A 21,323-nucleotide genomic window follows, 5' to 3' on the forward strand; every position below is an offset into this window, starting at 1 on the left:
ATTTTGAGTAAAACCCTGAACGAAGGAAACGAAGCCCAGGTGCCAGGCCCGCTGCAGCCAGCTGAAAATGGGAGCGGGCTTTCAGCGAGGAGAGGACCAAGCGCCTACCAACCACGCAGGTGCCGTGCCCGGCATCCCTCCCCGGTGCCCCGCTGAGACAGCGGAGCAGAAGGCACCGCCACGTGCCAGATACATCACCTTAACCTCGGAAGCCTTTTCAACAGATGAAAAGAAAATCATTATATTCAACAAATCAAGTCTTAGGGGATGAGGCAAATTCCACAAGAGCACTCTGCAAATACAGCAGTGTGTGTGAAGCGTTGTTTCCAAAATAGATCAATACCCAGCACCGACAACAATAGATTGCAGCTACGTATTGTCATTACTACCAATAGCAGTCTTGAAAGACATCGTTAAATGGTGACTGTCACAATAGCTCTCACACGAACAATGCTGTTACTGCACCTTCACATGCAACACTTTCTCACTGCTCTGAAATCTACCAAGATAAACCCATTTTTAAATACACCTGGTTGTTTGATATGCAGATCGACTGCACTAGTGTTTACCTTGGCAGAAAGAGTAAATATGCCAACCCTCTCTCAACACTTTTCCTATTTCTGTAAGTTTGCTGAGAAAAAGAATTACTCAACAGCCTTTGAAAGCATTAGAAAAATTATCTAAGAATTTGGTCACTGCCGCCCCTCTGCTTTGCCCAGAAGCACCAGGCAGAAAGCTCTCACCGCGAAGATGTTAAAGAAGAAAATTTACCAGGCTAGTGTTACAAGACCAGGGATTTGTGCCCAGGTGCAAAGCCCGAAGTCACCAGTTTGAAAACCTTTGAGCGGCACGAATGGCAAGAGGCAGATTTCAGCGTTGGGGCTAGATCCCGCGAGGCACACGATACCTCCCAGACGACAAAAAACAAGTGGAGGCCCCTCAACATCTCATTGCCTCAGACTGATGGGCAGCATCAGCTGCATAAAGGCAGATGAGGAAATTTGGTAGTGGCTTTTACTTAGCGGTTAATAGTACAGAATAAATAACGCCAAATTAAATTATTCAAGGGACTCGTTTTAACTGTTGTTATTCCTCCTGTCTTCCGAGGTGCAAGAGGAACTCTACAGACTATCTACAGACGCTGGCAGATGGTACATACTATTACATGTATATTAATTCTATATGCCTACATCTTCAGCAGGACATGTAAAATACTCCCAGGCTACGCCGGCTCTTCTCTGACGACTGCACACCGAGCTCACTTGAACTAGCAACCTGCCTGAGCAATGACAGTGCGATCCAGCTGGGGGGACCTGTCTCACCCAGCCTTCGACAGCCAGAGCACAGCAAGCTACGCCTCGGCACATCGCTCGGTCCTTTGGCAAAGAGTAGGTATCGCCAGGAAACGACTCACGGCACTGATCTGAAACGCCTTGGGGAAACCTCTCCTCTGCCAGCTCCGAGGAGCCCTAGGAGATGTAGGCACCTGACTTCTGTAAGGCTGCATTTCACGAGCTTCAAAACAATAGGCTGCCTCAGAGTCAGGACGTAAAAAAATAATTTCCCCGTCCTGAAATGTAATTTCTATCCCTTTTCTGCTCTATTTTGATTATGTCCGCCGCCCTGGTATCATTTATCTGGGAAATTTTTGGTAAAAGATCTTTAAACCACTGCAAGCACATACGCTGCTCCTTACTAAACAATTGCAGATCTGTTATCTCATGGCTTATGGGAACTGATCTAAATAACATCATGATATCAAACACTGAAAACCACAGGCCTGGGGCCACCGGGGCTCTACTCTTTTCCTGGGCCTCGCAAAGACACAAATTTCCAGATACAAAATGTAGTTTACCATTAGAAGTAAATGTTTGATCTGTAAAGCTTACAAAATGACTTTGTTTATCATAGCAGATAAAAAAAAAAGGAATAATTTTAAACTCAAAACAAAACTGTTTATATGACAGCTTTTAGTGCTCCATGATTCTGCACATTTAAGAGAGATTCAAGCAATTAACAGCATAAACTTTCATTACATAGTTCTATTATATATGTTGATGTGACTTAGTTGTTCATCTGTTATTTAAGTGATTTCCTCATTACAATACTACGGTAAAGATATTTGCTGATCTTGTAAAAAAATTTCTAGCAGTTCCTTTGCAACATCCCTGGGATCCCAAAGTGCGGGCTTAAATCCTTTTACTTGCTAGGTGAGTAAAATACCAAAGCAACTCCAAAATTCAGTAACAGTTTAAATTGGGGGGGGGGGTATAAAATAAATCACATGTTCTTTCTGCAATAGCCAAAAAATAAGTTTCAGTGGTGTTAAGATTAAAATTTGTGTGGCCTGGTGTTCACGAGCTGAGCAGGCTGACAATTATTTGTGCCTATTTAACGTTTCTTGGGAATTCAGTCAACAGAAGCTGCATTTGCCTATGACAAAAATCAATATGAATTTGGGAGTGGCACAACTACAAATCTAATGGGAAGAAGCCAAACAGTACCTCACGCGCTCCCAAATGCCTTTTTTCCCTGCTTCCCCTCCTGAACACGTCAGACAAGCTTTGTCCTCCTACTTAATTCCAAGTCAGACCTAAGTTCACTGGTTTAACAGATACACTTTGTTCACAGACACCTCATATCCACCGAATAATCTAAAACATCATTTCTGTTACAGCTAAATTTGGCAATGGCAGGCACAAACATCTCCTCCAAGTGACATTTGGCTGGATCTGGCCCCCAAGCATTTCAGTCTCTCAGTCAGCTAGCGTGTATGTTTTTGAATTATTAAACATATTCAGAAGCCTTGACAAGGTAGACATGCAATGATTATGACAAAAAGTATTTCAAAAAAAAAGCTACACTACCCAACAGGCATGACTGAACCCTTTCAGCTACAATTTGCTCAGATCAGATACAACGCAAACTTTTTGCAGAGCATTTGTTTAGACCCTCTTCCATTTAATAAGGCTACTTTTCTTCTAACATCAAAAAAATCAAGCGGATTTTTTGGGGGTTCTGTTTTCGGTTTTTTAATTACCAAGATAGAGCCTTAGCTTCCAGATTTAAATATATGTGAGTGATTGTAGGTGGCTGTGTCTCTGGAACGTCCTCTGCAGGATACGCTTGGTTTGCCACCGTGAGCAAGACACAAACTCAGAAGTAACCTCTCTTCTTTGTAACTAAATATTTAGCTCCTCCAAGCATGCACTACGGTGTCTCAGGCCAATTCAAATACCGTAGCGTGGGTCTTTTTCTGCCCCCACAGCACTCTCTTTAATAGGACTCGGGGGGGAGGAGGATCGAGGGCTTCACAAGTAAACATAGCTGGAAGGATGGAAGGTAACCAGCATTCTTCTTAATCACAATTAAGGAATGTAAGGATGAAAAATATGGAAGCAGTTGCCTTTGTGTATCTACGTAGCTCGAGTACTTTTCAACGGGCCAGACAAGAGAGGACCATTGCAAAGCAGAGCACGGGCTAGCAGCAGCAGAGCTAGCCGGGACGAGGGGCCGGAGGGGCTGGGGCTCGGAGGTGCCCTGCCTGCGCATCAGCGCGCTGGAGACCTGGAATGCCGCCTGGCAAACGGAGGAACGTGGTGCAACACGCAAGTCAAGCCAACACCCAAATTCAATCATCATTTTCTGTGTTTTCTGACATATACCATTACCAGCGGGGACTGCCCTTCAGAGCCACCTATGGAACTGCAATAGCGAGGTACCTACTACGCTGCTTTTCCTTTGCTATTAAAAGCACTTCTCTGATCCACATGCTCAAAATTTCTCATGTTTGTTTTTTTGTTTTTTTTTTTTTCTTTTGAATCGCAATTCTGCATTATAACTCGCCAAATAAATCACATTCTTCCAAAATCCTCCCTGGTAAAGGGTGCATTCTTCCCTGGCGCACACACACCCATTATTCCTACGGGGGCCCGTGCACGCAGCCAGAGGTGTGCCTCACTTGAGTGGCTACCACCACATTTTCAAGATGAGGACTGTATTTAATTCAGTTTTTCTGATCATCAACCAATAACAGCAAAATTATGCACCTCTGAAGAAGGCCACACTCCAAAACTGAACTGTACTTAAAAAACTGTATTTGGTTATCATTTACTCACAGACACATCCGAAGTAAAAGGGACTTCAAAACCAAGCTGAATTGGTGATTCCCTAGCAAAGATGTATTAATTTGTAATCGCTGTCACTCTAACGCAGGACAAGCCCTAATCAAACTAATGGCAAAATTAAAAGCAAGTGTTTAAATACTTTAAACTGACTTTGCTTTATTCAGTGATGTCTGTGCTAGCAAAGATTTCATTATTTTTTTGTGTGCAGCAGGAACGGCCAATCATAAGAATTCAGTTATTCTACTGCTACTCACACCCACACAATATTCAAACATATACATAGTGGGCAATCTGTAACAGATGCTTGAAAACTTAGGTAAAATTAAATACCTAAAATAGAAGAAGCAGAAATTGAACATCATCAGGAAGATGTGGGCTTTGATTACCAGCTCAAAAACGGAAATATGCCAAATGTGACAGACCTGGCAAATTCTTTAGCACCACAATTGCTGAAAAACTGCTTCAAAAGCCATTCCCAAAAATCAAGCACCGGCAATCATCATCTTCCCCTTATTTTACAATAGCTTGCACTTAGATAATGACAAATGCTTTTGCTGCGGAAGCTAAGGTGAACTATTCAGAAAATTTTAGAAGATCCGGGAAAATTAATTTTATTTTGGCAACTGTCCTAAAGAAAAAGGAAAAAAAAAAAAAAAAAAGAAAAAAAGCACTTCATTCTAGTGGATGTGTATTGTTCAATTTAAGTAACAGGTATTAAATCACTTTACAAATACAATATAAATTTGAGGTAACTTGGGGGGGGGGGGGCGGTGTTCTTAAAAATAATTTCAGTCTTCACCAATTCTCCCTGTTAAGGTCAGTCCCTAAACCAGCATGGCTGAGTTGTTTTAGTGCTCTCTGCTGAACACCTGCAAACATCAAACAAAAACTCCTGGTCCTTTACTGGGTTGACAAAAGCCTTTCATGTGAAAAATGCTCCATGGGAATGTCACGGCTGTGGCTCAGGTTACATTCCTTTCTCCCTTGCAGCCCTCACCATTTCTCAACATGGTAAGAAGCCATGTTTGTGAAATTAAAGATTAAAAGGAAATGTGGCTTTACTTTATTTTCATTCACACGTTACAAATCACAATAGAGCATCATATATTAGATGAGTAAAAAGCTATTAAGGTGACTTTAAGCATGAAATATTACCACACTTCCTAAAGTAGAGTTAGTTTCACTGCACTGCTTGGGATTATTTTTCTTTGGAGTCTTTTTTATTTATTTGTTTTTCCCTCTCCCCTATAAAAGAAGTTTGGAGTTAATGCAGAGGAATGACATCTGTGGTTCGCCATCTCAGTAAATGTAATTTTTAAAAGAGGACCATTAAGAGAAGGTCAGCTCAAACTTCAGAGGGCATCTGTCCAGGAGGAAGAACAGGCTGCATTTGGATCGCTAAAATTCCGTATTATCAATATACATAATTAGAACAATATTAATGGAGTATCTTGAACCCTTCCATATAGTTACCGAAAACATCTCTTGAAGCAGTTCTCTGGGCGCTATCCTCTCAAACCTGAATTTCTCAAGTCCTGGCTCATTACAGCACCGCACACCAAATATTCTCAAGAAGCAAGACTCGCACACAGCGAGCTGGCCAGCAAGAGCACAGGGAAACAATAGCCACGCTTCTCCTTCACGCAACGGTATCTCCAGGCCACACATCCACCCGCTCGGCGAGTGCCAGCGAGGGGGCAATTCCCCGATACCCAGATTCTGAGAACTCGGTTGAAATCACTGACCACTCACTGCAAACCTCTCTGTCTAACAACCAAGTGACAGGTATTTATCTAGTAAATTCAGAATGATTTTCCCCTAGAAGAGCATGCCCTGTGCTGCATGCCATTGTGCAAACAATCTACCACCACACAGTGCACGCTCCTTCAGCGAGCAGGGCACTTCACCCCCACCATCAGAGACTGAGGTATTCAAGCACGTACAGTGCGGGAGAGTTCAGGTGTCATTTGAAACGTTCTCTATCTTGATATCACTAACTCACTTCATCTCACGAATTATTTGTGTCTCTAAAATGACATGTCAAAGTTACTTTAAAGCTTTCAGATTTAGAGACAACAAACACCAATACAACCCCTCAATTTCACTCCCTGCTCAGATTTGCTGTCCTGGGGTATTTTGGATCAAAATGACCTCAGATGAGGTTTACGATGCATTTATTAAATATAACTATCCAGTCCATTGCTGTTTAGACCAAGTGTTAGTTGCTGCATTGACTGGTACATAAGCATGACAAATTGATTTGTCTGGCACAAACACTCTTTGCTTCTCTCCAGTGAAAACAAATACAGTGAATATTATGTATTCAGTTAAATCAGTTATTAAAATTATGTAATTCAGAAAATGACAAAAAATAGGATTAAAATCTTTAGCTTGTGAGACACAAGGCAAATTATGTTTGGAAAGTTATTCAAACCTAACAGCAAAATTCTCCAAGTCACTGTACTCATACTATAACCAAATTTGTGAAAGAGAAAACAAACCCATGCTATTATTGTGGAAGTCTGAAGAGAAAAAAATCCACAAAATGAGCGCTGAATAGCTGTAGGTGGCATTCGATCCAGTATCTTAAAAATGTACGTTAGACTAGCTTCGAATTAGGAAGTCCTTCTTTGGAAATCAGAAGTTAACTGACGCACTAGTGCATTTAATAAAAACGGCAATACTGATCCCACAGAAGAGGTTCCTTTAATTGAGCCCAAACTGCAAACACCAGGCATGAAACTATATGCAATGACGTGCTTATATCTAGATATCCACTGGCAGTTTGCAGTGAAGCCTTGTCCAAATTTATCATCTGATTTAGAACAGTACTCTGTATATAACAATACTACGTACGGTGTGTTGGTATGTGTAACTGCCTGGGCTTCTAAAACACTGCGACTCTCTACCCGGAGATGTATTTGTGTCCTGTTCAAAACAGCACATCCGCAAGGCAGGGAACCCTCTTAAACAAACTTAAGAGAAGAGTAAGGAAATTTCAACTGCGTGAGTATCTCTGCTAGCTTTACTTCTAATTTGTCAGGCATATAAAAGCCTCTACATAAAACTTCAGTTGCCAGACAATTATTGTACACACATGTTCTACTGCAAAGAGCTCTGATATTTCTTTTGTCGTCAAAGAAGACTCCTGGTTTCATGGAATGCAGAAGTTGCCCGTGTAGTACTGCTACAGCCAAATAAACAAACATGCAAACAAACAAGTCCTCCGGTTAAATTTCAGGGACTCTTCAAAAGCAGTCAAATACTTAGAAAGAAAATGCCCTGTCTTCCACCAGGAAGAGAAACTAGCCTGAAGGTTTTAATTCACCGAAAAATATTCCATTAAAATAGAGGGATCGCTAATATTAAAGAGTTCTTTTCCCGGAAGAGGTTCGTGTTTATACTCGGATACTTGCTCCTTTATTTATTTATTTCATTTAAGCATCCTCAATTCTTATTCATAAAATTAATTCTCACGCAGGATGCTTTGATGATCAATTCTGACATACAAAAGAGAGCATCTGAAATTGTAAATAAAAATCTCCCATGCTCAATTTAAAAAAGATTTCAACTAGCTCACCTTGAACAATTATACAGAGGAGAAGTTTCGGGGTTTTTTTTTAAAAAAAAAAATCATAAATGTATGGAAATACTCCGAAAATGTCCCAGCCTTGTGGAGATAATAACAATAATAATAATAAAAATAATAGCCAGCGCTTAGGAATAATTCCGTTCGAACCTGAATGAATCTGCTCCCCAGAAGAGATTAACACAACCACAACAAAGGCAATGCCTATAGATAAATAACTAACAACATTTTAACCACAGACAAAACAAAAATTTTACATACTTGAGCCAGTAAAATGTCCACTTGCCAAGGAAGTTGGTCCATTTTTCCCACTGCTCACAGGAGGTGAAAACATCTAAAAACAAAAACAAAGAGGCATTACTACTGGAAAACAAGAGATTCCCGAGTCACTGTTAGTCAAAACTTCCTTCCACATCGCTGGGAACTACGTTAATAGTTTGTCTACCACGAAACATCATCCCCCACAGACCTGCAAACGAGTCAGTATTTCTTACAGCCCCCACCAGCCCCTCACCACCATCATCACAGTTTTATTAGGCTCATTAGCTCCCCAAACAATATTCGCTTCCCGAAGAGTTTGAGCAATCCCAGTCCCCAGCAGTGTTTCCCAGGCTGGGAAGCGGGGCTCGCTCCCCTCTCCAACTCTCCCGCTGACAAAGGCGAAAAAAAAGTTGTTTTTTGTTGAAACCTTGGCCATAAATGTAGCAATGTCCATTTCCATCCCGCTTTAGGATTTGCCTGTCATATGTGAACCCAAATAGTAATAATGCAAAGTGCCACCTGCCCTAAATTCTCATTTCGTCTCTAACACGAGAGCAATTTGAAGCAAGGCTCTCTCCCTCTCCCCCTCTCTCTCCCTCTCTCTCGCTCCCTCTCTCTCTCCCTAGCATTTATTTCGACCCTAATTGGTTTCTCTCTTCTTCGACGTGTCTAGTGGATAATACGCACCTTCCCTGAGTCAGAGCCTGCAAAAAGCGAAGGAACAAATGGAAAAAGTGCAACAAGCAAAGAGGGGGCTGCAAAGCTGCCTCAGGCTACGTTTCCTGGCCCAACTTCCCCAAGCCATTCCTCCAAAGCCAAGGCTGGAGCAGCAGCAGCAGCAGCAGCCCAAAGCAGCCTCATTTACACGAGGGGGGGGGGGGGGGGGGGGGTGGGGCGGGGGGCAAGTCAGGATTTTGCAGGGTGTTGCTGGGCTTTAGGAACACACATGCATCTCGCAGCAAAGTGATTTCTCCCCTTAAATAAATAAATCACGGGACAGAGAGATACTCCTGACATATTGGGGGGGAAGGGAGGGGATGGGGAGAGGAAGGAAGGGGCTGGGAGGGGGGAGGGAGAGCCTGACAAAACTAGACAAGTGCACACGTCCGGATTAACGTTTGGCCTCCAAACCAGCCCGGCCAGAAGCAGCCCAAAGACACAAAAAAGTACTTTTTTTTTTTTTTTAATTTAAAAAAAAAAAAAAAAAGCACCATCTAGCTGGGGGGCTTCGGAAAAGATTGGAGCAGTTTTAATGACAGCAGAAGCCATATGAGATTTCAGTGAAAACTTTAAACTGAGACAGTCATGGATTTCTTTGCACTTTCCATGTGCCAAAAAATGAAACAAGGGAAGAACTGAAAATAGAATATAAGCAACTAATTAGCAATTAATTAGTTCATGTGCCAACAACGCTATAAAACGTAAAGCACAATAAAAGTGCTAGATATTGTTATTAACTAATGATGAGAAATGTTCGGTTTTAGGGGCGTCTCTTTTTGTACGAATTATTTTAGACATCCAAAACATTAAAATAAGCTGTATAAGCTGTGAACACGATTACATCTCCCATCACATACAATAAGAAATAATAAAAAGCCTGTAATTTTTGTTTTTCTTTTTTTTTAAGCAAAAGTATATTTACCATGGTTCTAGCTGCTGATTAAAAATTGCCCAATGTACTTAGATCACAGTTTTGTTTTGTTTTTGTTGGTTTTGGTTGGTTTTTTTTTTGGTTTTTAGTTTAACAGATCAGCTAGAAGATATTTTTTTACAGCTGTTGTTAATTTCCACCGTTGTTTCTTACCGCACTGAAATCCAGTAAATCACTCAGTTCTTTGTCCGTCCCTAAGGCAGCCATTCGCTGTTGGTGATGCATTTTAGCAAAATCACACAAACCTAGAAACATGGAAATAACCGCAATCAGAAACCCAGTCCCGAGCCTTGCAGGAAACACAATCGGATTTTTCAGGGGGGTGGGGGTCGGGGGGTGGGTAGTGGAGAAGAAGGGAGGGAAAAAAAGATGGAGGGGCAGCAAAAACAACAACCAAAAAAAAAAAAAAAAAAAGGCGATATTGTATTTCCAAAGAGGCGATCGAAACCCGGTAACATCCACTCTAAACCCAAATCCGGAGGAGAAAAAAAAAGGAAAAGCCTCGCTCCCGGAGCATCATTTATGCAACAGGAGGTTCAGCGAGGAATGAATGAGGATCCCAGAGAAGAAACTACAGCCATCCGCTCCCAACTTTTTCCCTTCTCCTTCTTCCACGCAAAGTAGCGTTTAGAGGCAGAAACGGCAAAGAGCGATAAGAGCAATGAGAGGAGGGGAAAAAAAGAAAAAAAAAAAAAAAAAAAGGAAAGAGAGATGCAAAGTCGCAGGCTACGGAGGCGCCGGTGCGGAGGGACGCGGGGCGGGGGCGGCGGGGCCGGGAGGGAAGCAGAGAGCAGCCTTTGCCAATTAGCCCCAATTTCTAATTTGCGATGGGGGGGGGGTAATAACAACAACCCAGGAGCGGCTCGGGCCTGTGCGGAGGCAGCGGCGGCTCCCTCCGAGCGCCCGGGGGGGAGGGGAGGGAGGAGGAAGAAGAGAAGGGAGGAAGGGAAGGGGTGCGGAGCCGCGCGGAGCCCAGCGAGGCGGCCGCCTCGCCGGGGCTACGGGCCGGGCCTGCCACCGCCGCCGCCCGCCGAGGAGAGCGGAGGGGAGCGCGGGGCCGCGCCGCCTCCGCACCGGCGGAGCCCGGAGCGGCGGAGCCCGGTGCCGCCCGCACTCCTGCGGGGCTCAGACCTCACATTTCCCCCGCTCGCACACGGACACACGGCAAAGCGAGTTTATACCAGGCTGCGCGTACACGTGATGCGGGGACTTTGCCAACAGGAACGGTATTTTTTTTTTTTTTCCCCGTGTATTATCCAGTTTTTTGTTTTTTTTTTTTTTTTCTTTTTAAAAATTCTGCTTTGTTTTGTGGTATCCCCCCCGCGCCTACATCTCCATTGCAACCCCAAGGTTTTCGATTTACGGAGAGCATTGCTGCAAACTTTGCAAAAATCAGCCCTTTTACGCTCAAGTTTCTGGGGACGATGCCAGCGCGCGCGCCCCCCCCCCCCCCCCCCCCCCCCAGCACATTATACTTGTATTTTATATTTTGCTACTGCAGGCCCGACACACTCCACAAAAACTAGTTCGACTTCATTTTCCGGTAGGAAATAAAGCGCCGCGTTACCCCGCTCAGCGCCTGCACCGCGGTGCGGGTCTCACACGTGTGATTACACCGTGTGTGTATCCTGCACGTTCGTACACACGAGCAGCCCTGTGTGCACACACACCGCGTGCTTTCCATTTGCATTTCCACACCGACTAACTGGCACCTCCTTTTACATTACACATTGGGATCGACAATTTTAAAAAAAAAAAAAAAAACCAAAACCACAGACAAGTTACTCTAACAGCAAATTGTAACTTTACCTTAAATGGCCACAAATATGTTCACAATATTCCAAGGGGGGAAAAAAATAAGGAACAAAAATAAAAACACAAAAATAAAAAAAAAAAAAAAAAGAGAGGAATCTTCTGCCAAAGTGCTTTATTATCTCACACGTGTGTGACCCTCCAAAACCACGAAAAAGTACTGTAAGTGTCAGTCCTGCTCCGGGGTACTCCACAGCTTTACAGGCACCCTACACCTGGCTTTGTTGGGATTTGGGGTTCCCGACCACCAAACGCCCGCCACCAGCTCCCCCACCCAAACAGCCGAGACGCCAGCCAGCCAAAAAAAAAAAAAAAAAAAAAAAAAAAAAAAAAAAATTAAAAAAAAAAAAGGAACAACAACGGGGGGGAAAAAAAAGGCAAAAAGAAAAGGCAAAAAAGACGGTCCGACAACTTTTCCCTCTATTGTTTTTACAAACACATGGTGACTGACAAACTGCGAGCGCCGTGGCGGGGACTTTCCCCTCTGTCCTTCCTTAAAAAAAAAAAAAAAAAAAAAAAAAAAAAAAAAAGGCCAAAAAAAAAAAAAAAACCACCCCGAGCGAGCGCGGAGCCGCCCGTCCCAAAACTTGTTCCAAGTTTACAGCGCTCTCCTCCTCCTCCTCCTCACCACCACGGCCTCCCCCGCGGAGACGCGGATAATAGCATCTTTCCCTGGAAGACACATCGCCAGCCGCTCACATCCGGGCAATGCCCGCCGCCTTATAAGCGCCGCCGCCGCCGCCGCCGCGCCGCCGCTCGCAGACAATGACGAGGGAGGGAGGGAGGCGGGCGGGACGGCGCGGCGCGGGGCGACCAAGATGGAGGGGCCCCGCCGCCCCTCGGGCCCGGCCGCACCGCCACCGCGGGGCCGCGGGGGGAGGAGGGCGGGCACCCCGGCACCCCTCCGCTTTGGGGGGGGGGGGGGCGCGCGCGTTGTGTCTCCCCCCACACCCCCACCCGCTGCGCAGGAACCTGGGAGGGGGTTTGGAGGCTGGTGCCGAGACCCGCACGGCGGGGGGCTGGGGGGTGGGGGGGTGTGTTTGTGGTCATTATTTATTTTTGTAAAAATATAATGGGAGCAGCGCGCACAATTCTGAGCAATTCCTGAGGATTGGAGTGGGGAAGGGAATGGGAAAGGGCAAAGGGAGTGAAATGGGGAGGCGGGGGGGGGGGAAGGCCCCAAGGAGGGAGGCTGCGCAGGTGGGGGACGGACTGCAGGGCCCAGGGCCGGAGGGGATTAGCAGGAATTACTGGGGTGCTGCGCTGGAGGGCTGGGGCAGGAGAGCTGGGGGCCCCTCCGCAGCTTGCACAGGAGAGACCCTCTGTGACGAATGAGAGGTCTCCTTGCGCCCACGTTGCTCTGCTGGGCCCAGAGAGGAAAGTGTAAACCAAAAAGCAGTAATTGAGAAAGTAAAGGTGCCATAAATTTAAACAAAGGCACCCACGCAGTGATGTGGGACCAGGGAGGATGTCCTGGTCCAGAGCAGGGCTGGGGAGGGCTGTTGGGGGTGGGCACCGTGGTACCGTGTTGGGGCATGGAGAAGGCTGCCATCCCTCGGGCCTGGGCATGGGATACCTGCCACCATACACCCCTTATAAAACTTTTAGCTTTCTAGATCCCAGGCCTCGTTTTCACTGCTCTGTGTCTTCCCCCTGATCCCTTCCTGGGCCAGAAAGTGTCTTTCTTTCCACAATGCACCACACACCCACTGCAGCACGCTCGGAGAGACTCTGGGGTAAGGACATGCGGTCATTTGTAGCCCACAGTGGAATGGCAAGAGAAAAACAGAAGTGAGTTATAAGAGAATGGATTTTCCAAAGGCCATGGACTGCAGACATAGCATGTAGTATGAAAATACCTGATCACTTTAACTGTGGAAATGTCGCCAGGTCATTGCTGGTCCCCCGTCAGCAGTGCTCCAGAAGCTGGTTTCCGACTGACCACTAGATATCCATGTGGTGTCCCCCACGTTGATGTGGATGAGGCCATCTTCCTGCGCGGCCTTAAAGCCAAGTGAGAAATGGGTGCTAAGATGGCCGCCTGGGAGAGGGATGCCCTTGCCAGCCTGGAGGTTCTCCTGTGTCTGTTTTACATGGGTGTGATGATATCTGGTCTAGCTGAGGGGTGGACTCCCTCTGCAGCTGGAGGCTGGGTTTGTTCCTGAAATCAGAACTGCCGGGACCCTGCTCCAACAGACTCCTCTCTCAGGAGCCCCCAAAGCCACCAGCAGCCCCGTTTCTCACGCAAAGTAATGGCTCAGAGAGAGCGCTCAGGTGAGCTGCCAGCCCTCAGGGAAGTCAAGCTGGAGTCCCAAAGTGGCGTCAAGTTTGGTGCCTCCAGCAACGACTCCATCACATGTTGCGTACAGGTCAAGGAGGCCCTGCTCTGTGTTTCTTCGTCGAGCCGGACAGTACAGGCACACTGGGATGCTTTAGGTGCTAGAAGAAGGCACAGATGATGTGGGCAGTCAGGATTTTGGCCTCAGGAGACTTACAGAAACGTTTAAGGGATGGTGTACACCATCGGTGTTACGCACTGTGTTTAGCATATCGGTTTCAATATGTCTTCAACAACTGCCTCAATGTCCAGAGAGTCCCGAGTTCGGAGGCTCTGAGGCTGGAAGTGTTCCTAAACCAGATGTTGACAGCCGCTGGGACCTGGCTGTGCGTTTCATCGCACTCCCTGCTGTAGATGTTTCTTTGAACACCTTGTAGATGACCAGTAGCTGTGGGGGAGCAGCAAGCGTGGGGGTTCCCCACGAGTGAAGGCAAGCTCTGGGCAGCCACAGGCGGGCCGCAGTCCCACAGCCCTGATGCGGGTGATGGCACAGAGTCCCGTGGCCCCTGGTGCTGATGACGGGGTGCGGTCCCCTGGCCTCCAGTGGGGGGACAGAGCAGGGTGGTGACAGCCACAGCTCCACCACCAGCACAGCTCTTCTCAGACAAAGTTTGGTACCTCACAGGTGAGGCCTAAGGCCGCCTGGAAAGTCCCACAGGGACCTGGGGCCTGCGAGGGACGGGGCACCCCCTGCCGCTGCCATGCCTGTGGAAGGCCTGGGCCAAAACGGAGCCCCGGGCAGAGCCTGGGGGCAGGCCTGGGGATGGCTCAGGGCGGCTTGGGCCGACTGGAGGCGGCAGGGCCTGGTGGCGGCCTGCCCTCCCTTCAGGCAGCAGCGCCTCAGTGGCCTGGCTCCGGCTGTGCTGTGGGGAGGCCGGCTCTTCTCAGGGTGTGCAGGACCCGTGCTCCGTGTCCCACAGCCCGCCGGCGACGTGCCCAGGCCCTGGCTGGCTGCTGGGGTGGTGCCAGCCCCGGAGTGCCATCCCTTGAAGGGACACGGGTGGCTTTCAGAGGGTGAAAGGTTGCACAGCCTCCGGGAGCGAAGCGGCCCTGCCTAATGGCGACACAAAGGTGCGCGGTGCCAGTGTCCCTGACTAGCGGCGTCTGGGTCCGCAGAACCAGGGGAGAGGGAAGATTTTGGTGGGGAGGGCTCCTCATTCGCCATAGCCCAGGGCTGGGTGTTGGGGGATGTGGCAGGCTCGTAGGGCTCAAAGCAGCCGTTTCCCTCTATTATTGACGTTTTTTTTATCTGTGAGTTATTATTCCCTTGGCACCAACAGTGGTCTTAGCGCTACACGTGGTACAAAGAAAAGACAGGGCTGGTGCCAAATTGCTTATTGTTTAAAATGCAGATTTATTTTTTTTTTCCTCAAAGTGAATCAATACAGAGAAAACCAGAGGAAAAAAACAGTATGAGCCCACAGAGGAGAAGCAAGGCTTTATTTAATTATTTAACCCAGTAATGCGTCCAGGATCTCCAGATACCACTGAAAAAATGAAGCATTAGTGGAGATTAAACTGGGAAATATAGGGCCTCGTGAGTCCCGATTTGGACAACGTTTGTTCCCCGCGTACGGAGAGGAAGAGGAGAGCGGGGGCTGCCGATGCTCTGATGGTGGGCCTTCACGGGCGAGGGCCTCCTAGTCCTCCCGCAGGACAGTTTCCCCCTGAGGAAGCGGGGAATCTCCGAAATCATGGGCCTGCACGGTGTCCCAGCCCTGTTTCCTAATTTCTAGATGCTTCATTGATATCATTTCTCTCTGTTGTGCTTAGCTATTTCAGTGCAGCATGTACCTTGTTTAAGCTTGCTACATTTCCTGGCCTGCTGCTGCTCTTCATCATGATTATACCAGGCGTGTCATTTCAGTGTTTCAGATGAAAGAAATTGTTAATGTAATATTTAGGGATGTAAATTACACCTGATTTGTGCCTGGATATTAACCATGTTTTAGTTCTGGATTAATCAAGTAACAATTAAATCCATTTTTAATATTAGCAATAACTGAAGCATTGGTGGTATTAAAGTAATAGAAGAATGCACTACTTTCAGGGAAAATAGAGGTAAATGTAATTATTCACCTCACAACAGTGAGATATTAATAAACCACAAAATGTAAATTTACAGTGACACGTAAGACTTCACACATAGTAACACAAGTGAAGCTAGTTTCTGTAGCAAGACCTTGTCTTTCTGGAATACACTAGGTTGGCAGACTGAAAATTAATGCAGAAGCTACAGTTAATAATGGGCTATGGGGTTTTGTTTTTAAATTAAATAGGGAAAGGAACAACACAACTGCCATACTGGCTCCAGTATTATTTATTTTGCAGTTTTAATCCACTGTATTTTATACTGTCCCCATATGTTCAGTTTTCAGTGTGCCACAGAATTTTATATGGACAATTCACAAGTGCAGATGTTGCTGCGGACCAGGAGGAGCTGCTGGCAGTTGGGCCTTTTACCACCTCGGAAGGCATGTGAAGCCATTTGGAACCACGCGATGTTAGCTGAAGTGCTCTGTTAAGCCATGTTACAAGTACAAGCATTAGACAAAAATTCACGTCTTGAGGTTCCTGAATGTGTCTGTTAACTATATGTCTCCAAAGGATTTTTTTCATCCTGTCTGTAGACTTTAACAGCAGGACAGCAAAGCGCTAGACTGCATGTTGTTCCAGTTTCGGGCTATGATTGTGCCCTTTTTCATTCCTATAAAAATCCATCAAAATGTGGCCTTATCATAAACCCATGAAAAAGTTGAGTGTGCACGTGGTCAGTGGATAGTCTCTATGGATTTGCAGATAAACTCTTTGGAAATTTTACCAGACTGTTTTGAAAATAAATTGATTAGTGTCACGAAGTGTTGTGCTGCTACAAGAACTGATGCCATGGAAGAACCCACGTGGACACTGCCAGTTCTGGCGGCGCGGCGTGCACAGCCCGCAGACGGTGCCGTTAACGAGCCCTAGGGCCACGCACCAAGTGACGGTGACAGAACAAGCGGCTGCACGGCAGTTTGCTCGGTGGGCACAATCCAGGACCAGGCATGGACCCTCTGGAAAAAATGGCATGTGCTGAAGTAATTCATGCCTGTGTCAAAAACGTGCGCTGAAGAAGCTGGCTGCGGCGACAGCGTTGGTGCTCTCCTGTCCAGCACCACAGGCGGTGCTGATGGAATGGCTGCCGCTGCCTGGCTCTCCATGGCGCTGTGTCGACGAGAGGCTGCTTCTCCCAGGGCTTTCCCGGCCGTGTTCAGCCGCGGGGCTCGGTGGGCCCTCCGCCGAGGTGACGGGCGTGCAGCACCGTCCCACGCCTCGCCCTGCAGCAGTACTTTTTCCCTCCCAGCAGCGCAGTGGCTGCCCAGGAGCAGGGGAGAAGGGTGCAGGCTCTGCTGCTCAGCAAGTGCCTCACGTGATGGCTCTGCACGAGCCGATGAAAAGAACCATGTTGAGGCCAGGACAATAATTAAGACAGAGGTCTTTTCTGGTGAGTCATTTTTAAAGGAACGAGGCTGAAACCACAACATTATTGCTAATGACTTCTTCCATGGGTGTTGCCTTTCTTTGCTTAGATATGCTTTAAGTAATGTGTACTGAGATGTAATTTTCAAAAACTGGGTATTTTTGGCACTGAACTGAGAACATATCTGCATTTTTCCCAGAGATAACACCTTGCAGTTTTCCCCCCCCATTCACTTATTTGCGATTTAAGACTAAAAATGGGCAGGGGACTGTAGGCCACACACATCTATAAAATATTGCACTTCATTCATAATGTTGTTTCAGATAGCGAGTGCTAAACTACCAGAAGAGAAAAGCAAGTCAATAGTTTCACAAGGTCAGAAATAGGATGAGACCTGATGCCAGGATGCCTAGCCTGTGCTCTGTGAAGCTGCGCCATATACGAACTCCCCACTTGTGTGTGCCTGTGCCGATAGCCCATGGAAGTGTCAGTGAGCTAGCAGTAGTAAATTTAGGGACCCTTCACCAAAATGAAGTCCAGGTATTGCAGAGCAGTTCTAAGAGGAGTGTTTGTTCCAGACAGGCATGGTAGTGGCATGTATTTTTAGGATACATAACACATGCCTGTGAGAAAGTTACTACTGGTCTTTTTTGGGAGAAAGTCTAACACCCTCAATGTTTGAGATGTGTCAGGATTCAGGTTGGGTGAATAATAGACTGGTAAAAATTGTTAGTTCTGTTCTTTCACTTGCCGCTGCTTAAGTACCCAAGAACATTATCTGTGCCTAGGGCTACGCTGCCCTCAGAGCCAGAGAGTGCAGCCTCAGCTCGGGGACCATGGAGAGCTGATGGAGCACAGTGGAGGACCAGCCTTGTCTCCTCAGCCATGCCTCAGACCACATCATCCAAACCCACTTGGCACCCCATGAGGTAGGAGCTTGCTCAGCACCAAACTGGGGGTGAGAATGAATAAAAAAGGCTTATGAAAGGCTTCCAGACCTACCCAACAGTACCAGGATGCCTCCTCACATCCGTCAGAAGAGGTGGAGACAACTGAGATGACTAGGTTGGTCCAAGATGGTCTAATTATTTTCCCTCCTGCTGATCTTGTAGATTAAAGAGATGTGATCCAGAGCTGCCACGTTAGTTTTTGTGATGAAGCAGGAACAAAGTTTCATAAAATGTGTAGGATAAACCCCCAAACCACTAAACTGTCAGCTTCTCCCTACCCCCAAAAAAAGTGGAAAAACGAAGCACAAAAAAAAGCTCATAGTTTCCATACAACCTCTAATACATCCCTTTGTGCTTCCTTATTATATTCTGCTTCAGTCAGGAAACAAGGCATAAACAAAGGGGACAGAGCTATGGTTGAAGTGCTTGACTTTGCGACATATTTTTATGGCTGAATTATATAGTTAAATACATGTATTTTCTATAGTTTGTAGTTTAATTATAGAAATTTTTAAGTCTCTCTTGCTTCACAAGTGTGTGTGGGCTAATTCACATTTGCGAGGAACCTTGAATCTGTAGTACACTGTGTACATGGTAAATATTTTTAGTAGTGAAATCCCATAGTCGTGTCAAAATTCTCATTAGAATTAAATTCTCATTGGAGTGACTGTGAAGTTTAAGTGAGGACTGAAATCTTTCACCATGGTAAAACTTCCGGTGACAAAGAAAGAGGAACCAAGAAATGTCCTAAGAAGAACCTCGAAGTCCTTGATGCAATCTTTGGTGGCAGAAGTCTGAGGGAATGAACTGGAGGAAGAAATTCGTCCTTTGCAGATCAAAATGCTTTCACTGATGTCTTCAGGAGAGTTTGGAGTGTTCTATCCCCTGTCTTTTTTGTCACAACAGCTGCCCACTTCAGAAAGGCCCATTTCAGCAGAAGATGCTGTCCAGAGCAAAGCTTTCCTAGGAGTGAGAGTGGGACTGAGTGATACATCCTGAGGGGTGTGTCTTATGAGATACCTGGTTAAATCATCGCAAATTTTTGCTGCTGACTTTGATGGGGGTAATAGGTCTTAAAACAACTGAAGTCTTACCTGGATCTCGGCTGAAAAGTCTGTGCACCAGTGAGAAAAGCAGACGGTTCTCAAGAGAGCGAGGACAGGCCGCCTCCATCACCTGTACCTCTGACACCTCGTTTTAAGCTTTGCAACACTTCAGCACCCTACAGGTGACATTTCTTTGTCAGCTTCTTTTTCCCTTAACATTATTCTGCTCTGGTTTTGCCACTGAAATGTATTGTTTTTCCTTGTATAGTTATCAATGTATTTCTTTAATAACAAAGGGTAAATCATTTGTCAAGGTCTGGCTCTTACATCTTTTAAGCTGAGGATTTTATACCTCTTCCTCGGGTCTAACAGAGTGTGTAAGAGTCCAGCGCGCTCTGATCAGAGGAGGTTGTACAAGTCAGTGCTGCGTTGTCAGTAGTTTCGGAAAACGTTATCTCTATAGAAATTCATACTGACTGCCAAATTCTGTGCTCATGTGTTCTGTCACAAGAGATGTGCACTGCCATATGAGGTCTGAGGAGTGAAAAATGGGCATGACAGGACCAGAGTGTAAAGTGTGGATATCATGGGCTGGCCAAGATCAGTAGGAATATCATAGGATTTTGTGTTTTCCTGAGAGGAAGGTATAGAGAGGGGAAAAAAACCCCAACAAACTCATTTTTAGTTAACCTTGCTACCTGAAGTTCTGAGTGTACGGTCAGAATTACAGTTGTGAGCAATGCAATCTGTTTTCTAACATCTAACTAGTAGCAATTGAGCTCCTAATCAGCTCAGAACCATTTCTTTCCACAAAACAGTTTCACCTTAGCAAGAAGTAGCTGAAGGTACAGTCACTCAGTGGAACCACTCCAGGGAACAGTCAGCGCGTGTTGCCTTGGCTGGTTTAGGAAGGTGTTTTACAGGCTGCCCAGGGAGGCTGTGCAGTCTCGTTCTCTGGAGATTAATTCAAAACCCATCTGGACGTGTTCCTGTGTGATCTGCTCCAGGCAAACCTGCTTTGGCGGGGGGGGGGGGGGTTGGACTGGATGATCTCCAGAGGTCCCTTCCAACCCCTGACATTCTGTGTTTCTGTGATTCTGTGTTTTAGAGATGAGTCCCTTGTGTGCAGGACTGTACGTTGTTTGACCAAGGGGATATCTGCCGCTATCACATCCAGCTGTTACTAGCACTCAGCAGTGTCCACAGCATTTCTTTGAAGCCTGGAAAACTGAGAGATCGTGATTGCTACGATACCAACACTTGACCAGCTCCAGCCTCTCCACTGGCTGAAGTCTGACCTTTTGCGGCTCCAGGGCAGTCTTTATTATGTCCAGCCCTTCCCTGGGAACATAAATGGTGCTTTCACCTTTCTTCCCTTTTTCAGACATGACCAGCTTTGGAACTGATGGCTTGAGAGTTTGGAGGGAAGTTCTGAGAGAGTGCATTAGGATTTAGGTGTCGCAGTTGAGACGGACAAAGCGACAAGGCAACAAGTCTTCTTGAAAGCCTGGTAGTACAAAAGCCTTTATTGCTCTCCTTTCTGTTCACGTATACTCTCTTTTCCCTTAGCTTTCTCATATATGTCTCTCTCTAATTGATTCAAAGTTGTTATACAATCTTAATCATTTGTTATTTGCACAGTTCGTTATAACTCAGCTCTTCTACCAAAAGGACATGTACGCCTTGTCTTGCGGTCAACACTTTCTCAGGGCTTGCTTATCTTGCAGCTGCAGCTCTTCTTGCTCCTGTCTGTTCTCTCACGGGTAGACTGGAATCCTCTCAAGGTCAAAGTTGTCCTGTCCAGGTGCCTCAGTCCAGCTGAGATCCCCCACATTTAGGTAGGACGGAAACGTTGTTCAGAGTAAACCAGAATGTGGCTCTAAAGAGGAATTGTCATGCCAGAATCACGTTCTGCAGAATGCTTCTTTACGGAAGAGAGATGTCTCTTGGTTTTTCTGAACTGATTTTTACAGTATATAAAGCAAATTTAGGAAATAGGACTCTTCTTCCAGAATAACAATATTCACAAAGTTATTCTAGAGTTAGACTCCCTTTATCAACAAACTTTGTATTTGAGGCTAAATCTGCA

The 21,323-nt window shown here is 46.0% G+C and overlaps 1 protein-coding gene across 7 annotated transcripts in view; it reads right to left on the reverse strand.

The window, feature by feature from the left end:
• TCF4 (transcription factor 4) overlaps positions 1–9,883 on the reverse strand; it is a 231,823-nt gene extending 221,940 nt beyond the window's left edge. For 4 of the 7 annotated variants that reach the window (XM_086479389.1, XM_086479387.1, XM_086479388.1 and 1 more), the window contains exons 1-2: positions 9,782–9,853; positions 7,978–8,050 (exon numbers count right to left, since the gene is read on the reverse strand). In XM_086479389.1, coding sequence (XP_086335515.1) covers positions 7,978–8,050; positions 9,782–9,853 — 145 coding nt within the window. Of the gene's footprint in view, positions 1–7,977; positions 8,051–9,781 lie in introns of those variants that run through there. The other 3 variants (XM_086479390.1, XM_086479395.1, XM_086479385.1) reach the window with 2 other exon arrangements.
• Positions 9,884–21,323: the final 11,440 nt, after the last annotated feature.

Source organism: Leptosomus discolor, chromosome Z, assembly GCF_034619465.1.
Source record: "Leptosomus discolor isolate bLepDis1 chromosome Z, bLepDis1.hap2, whole genome shotgun sequence".
Classification (NCBI taxonomy): domain Eukaryota; kingdom Metazoa; phylum Chordata; class Aves; order Leptosomiformes; family Leptosomidae; genus Leptosomus; species Leptosomus discolor.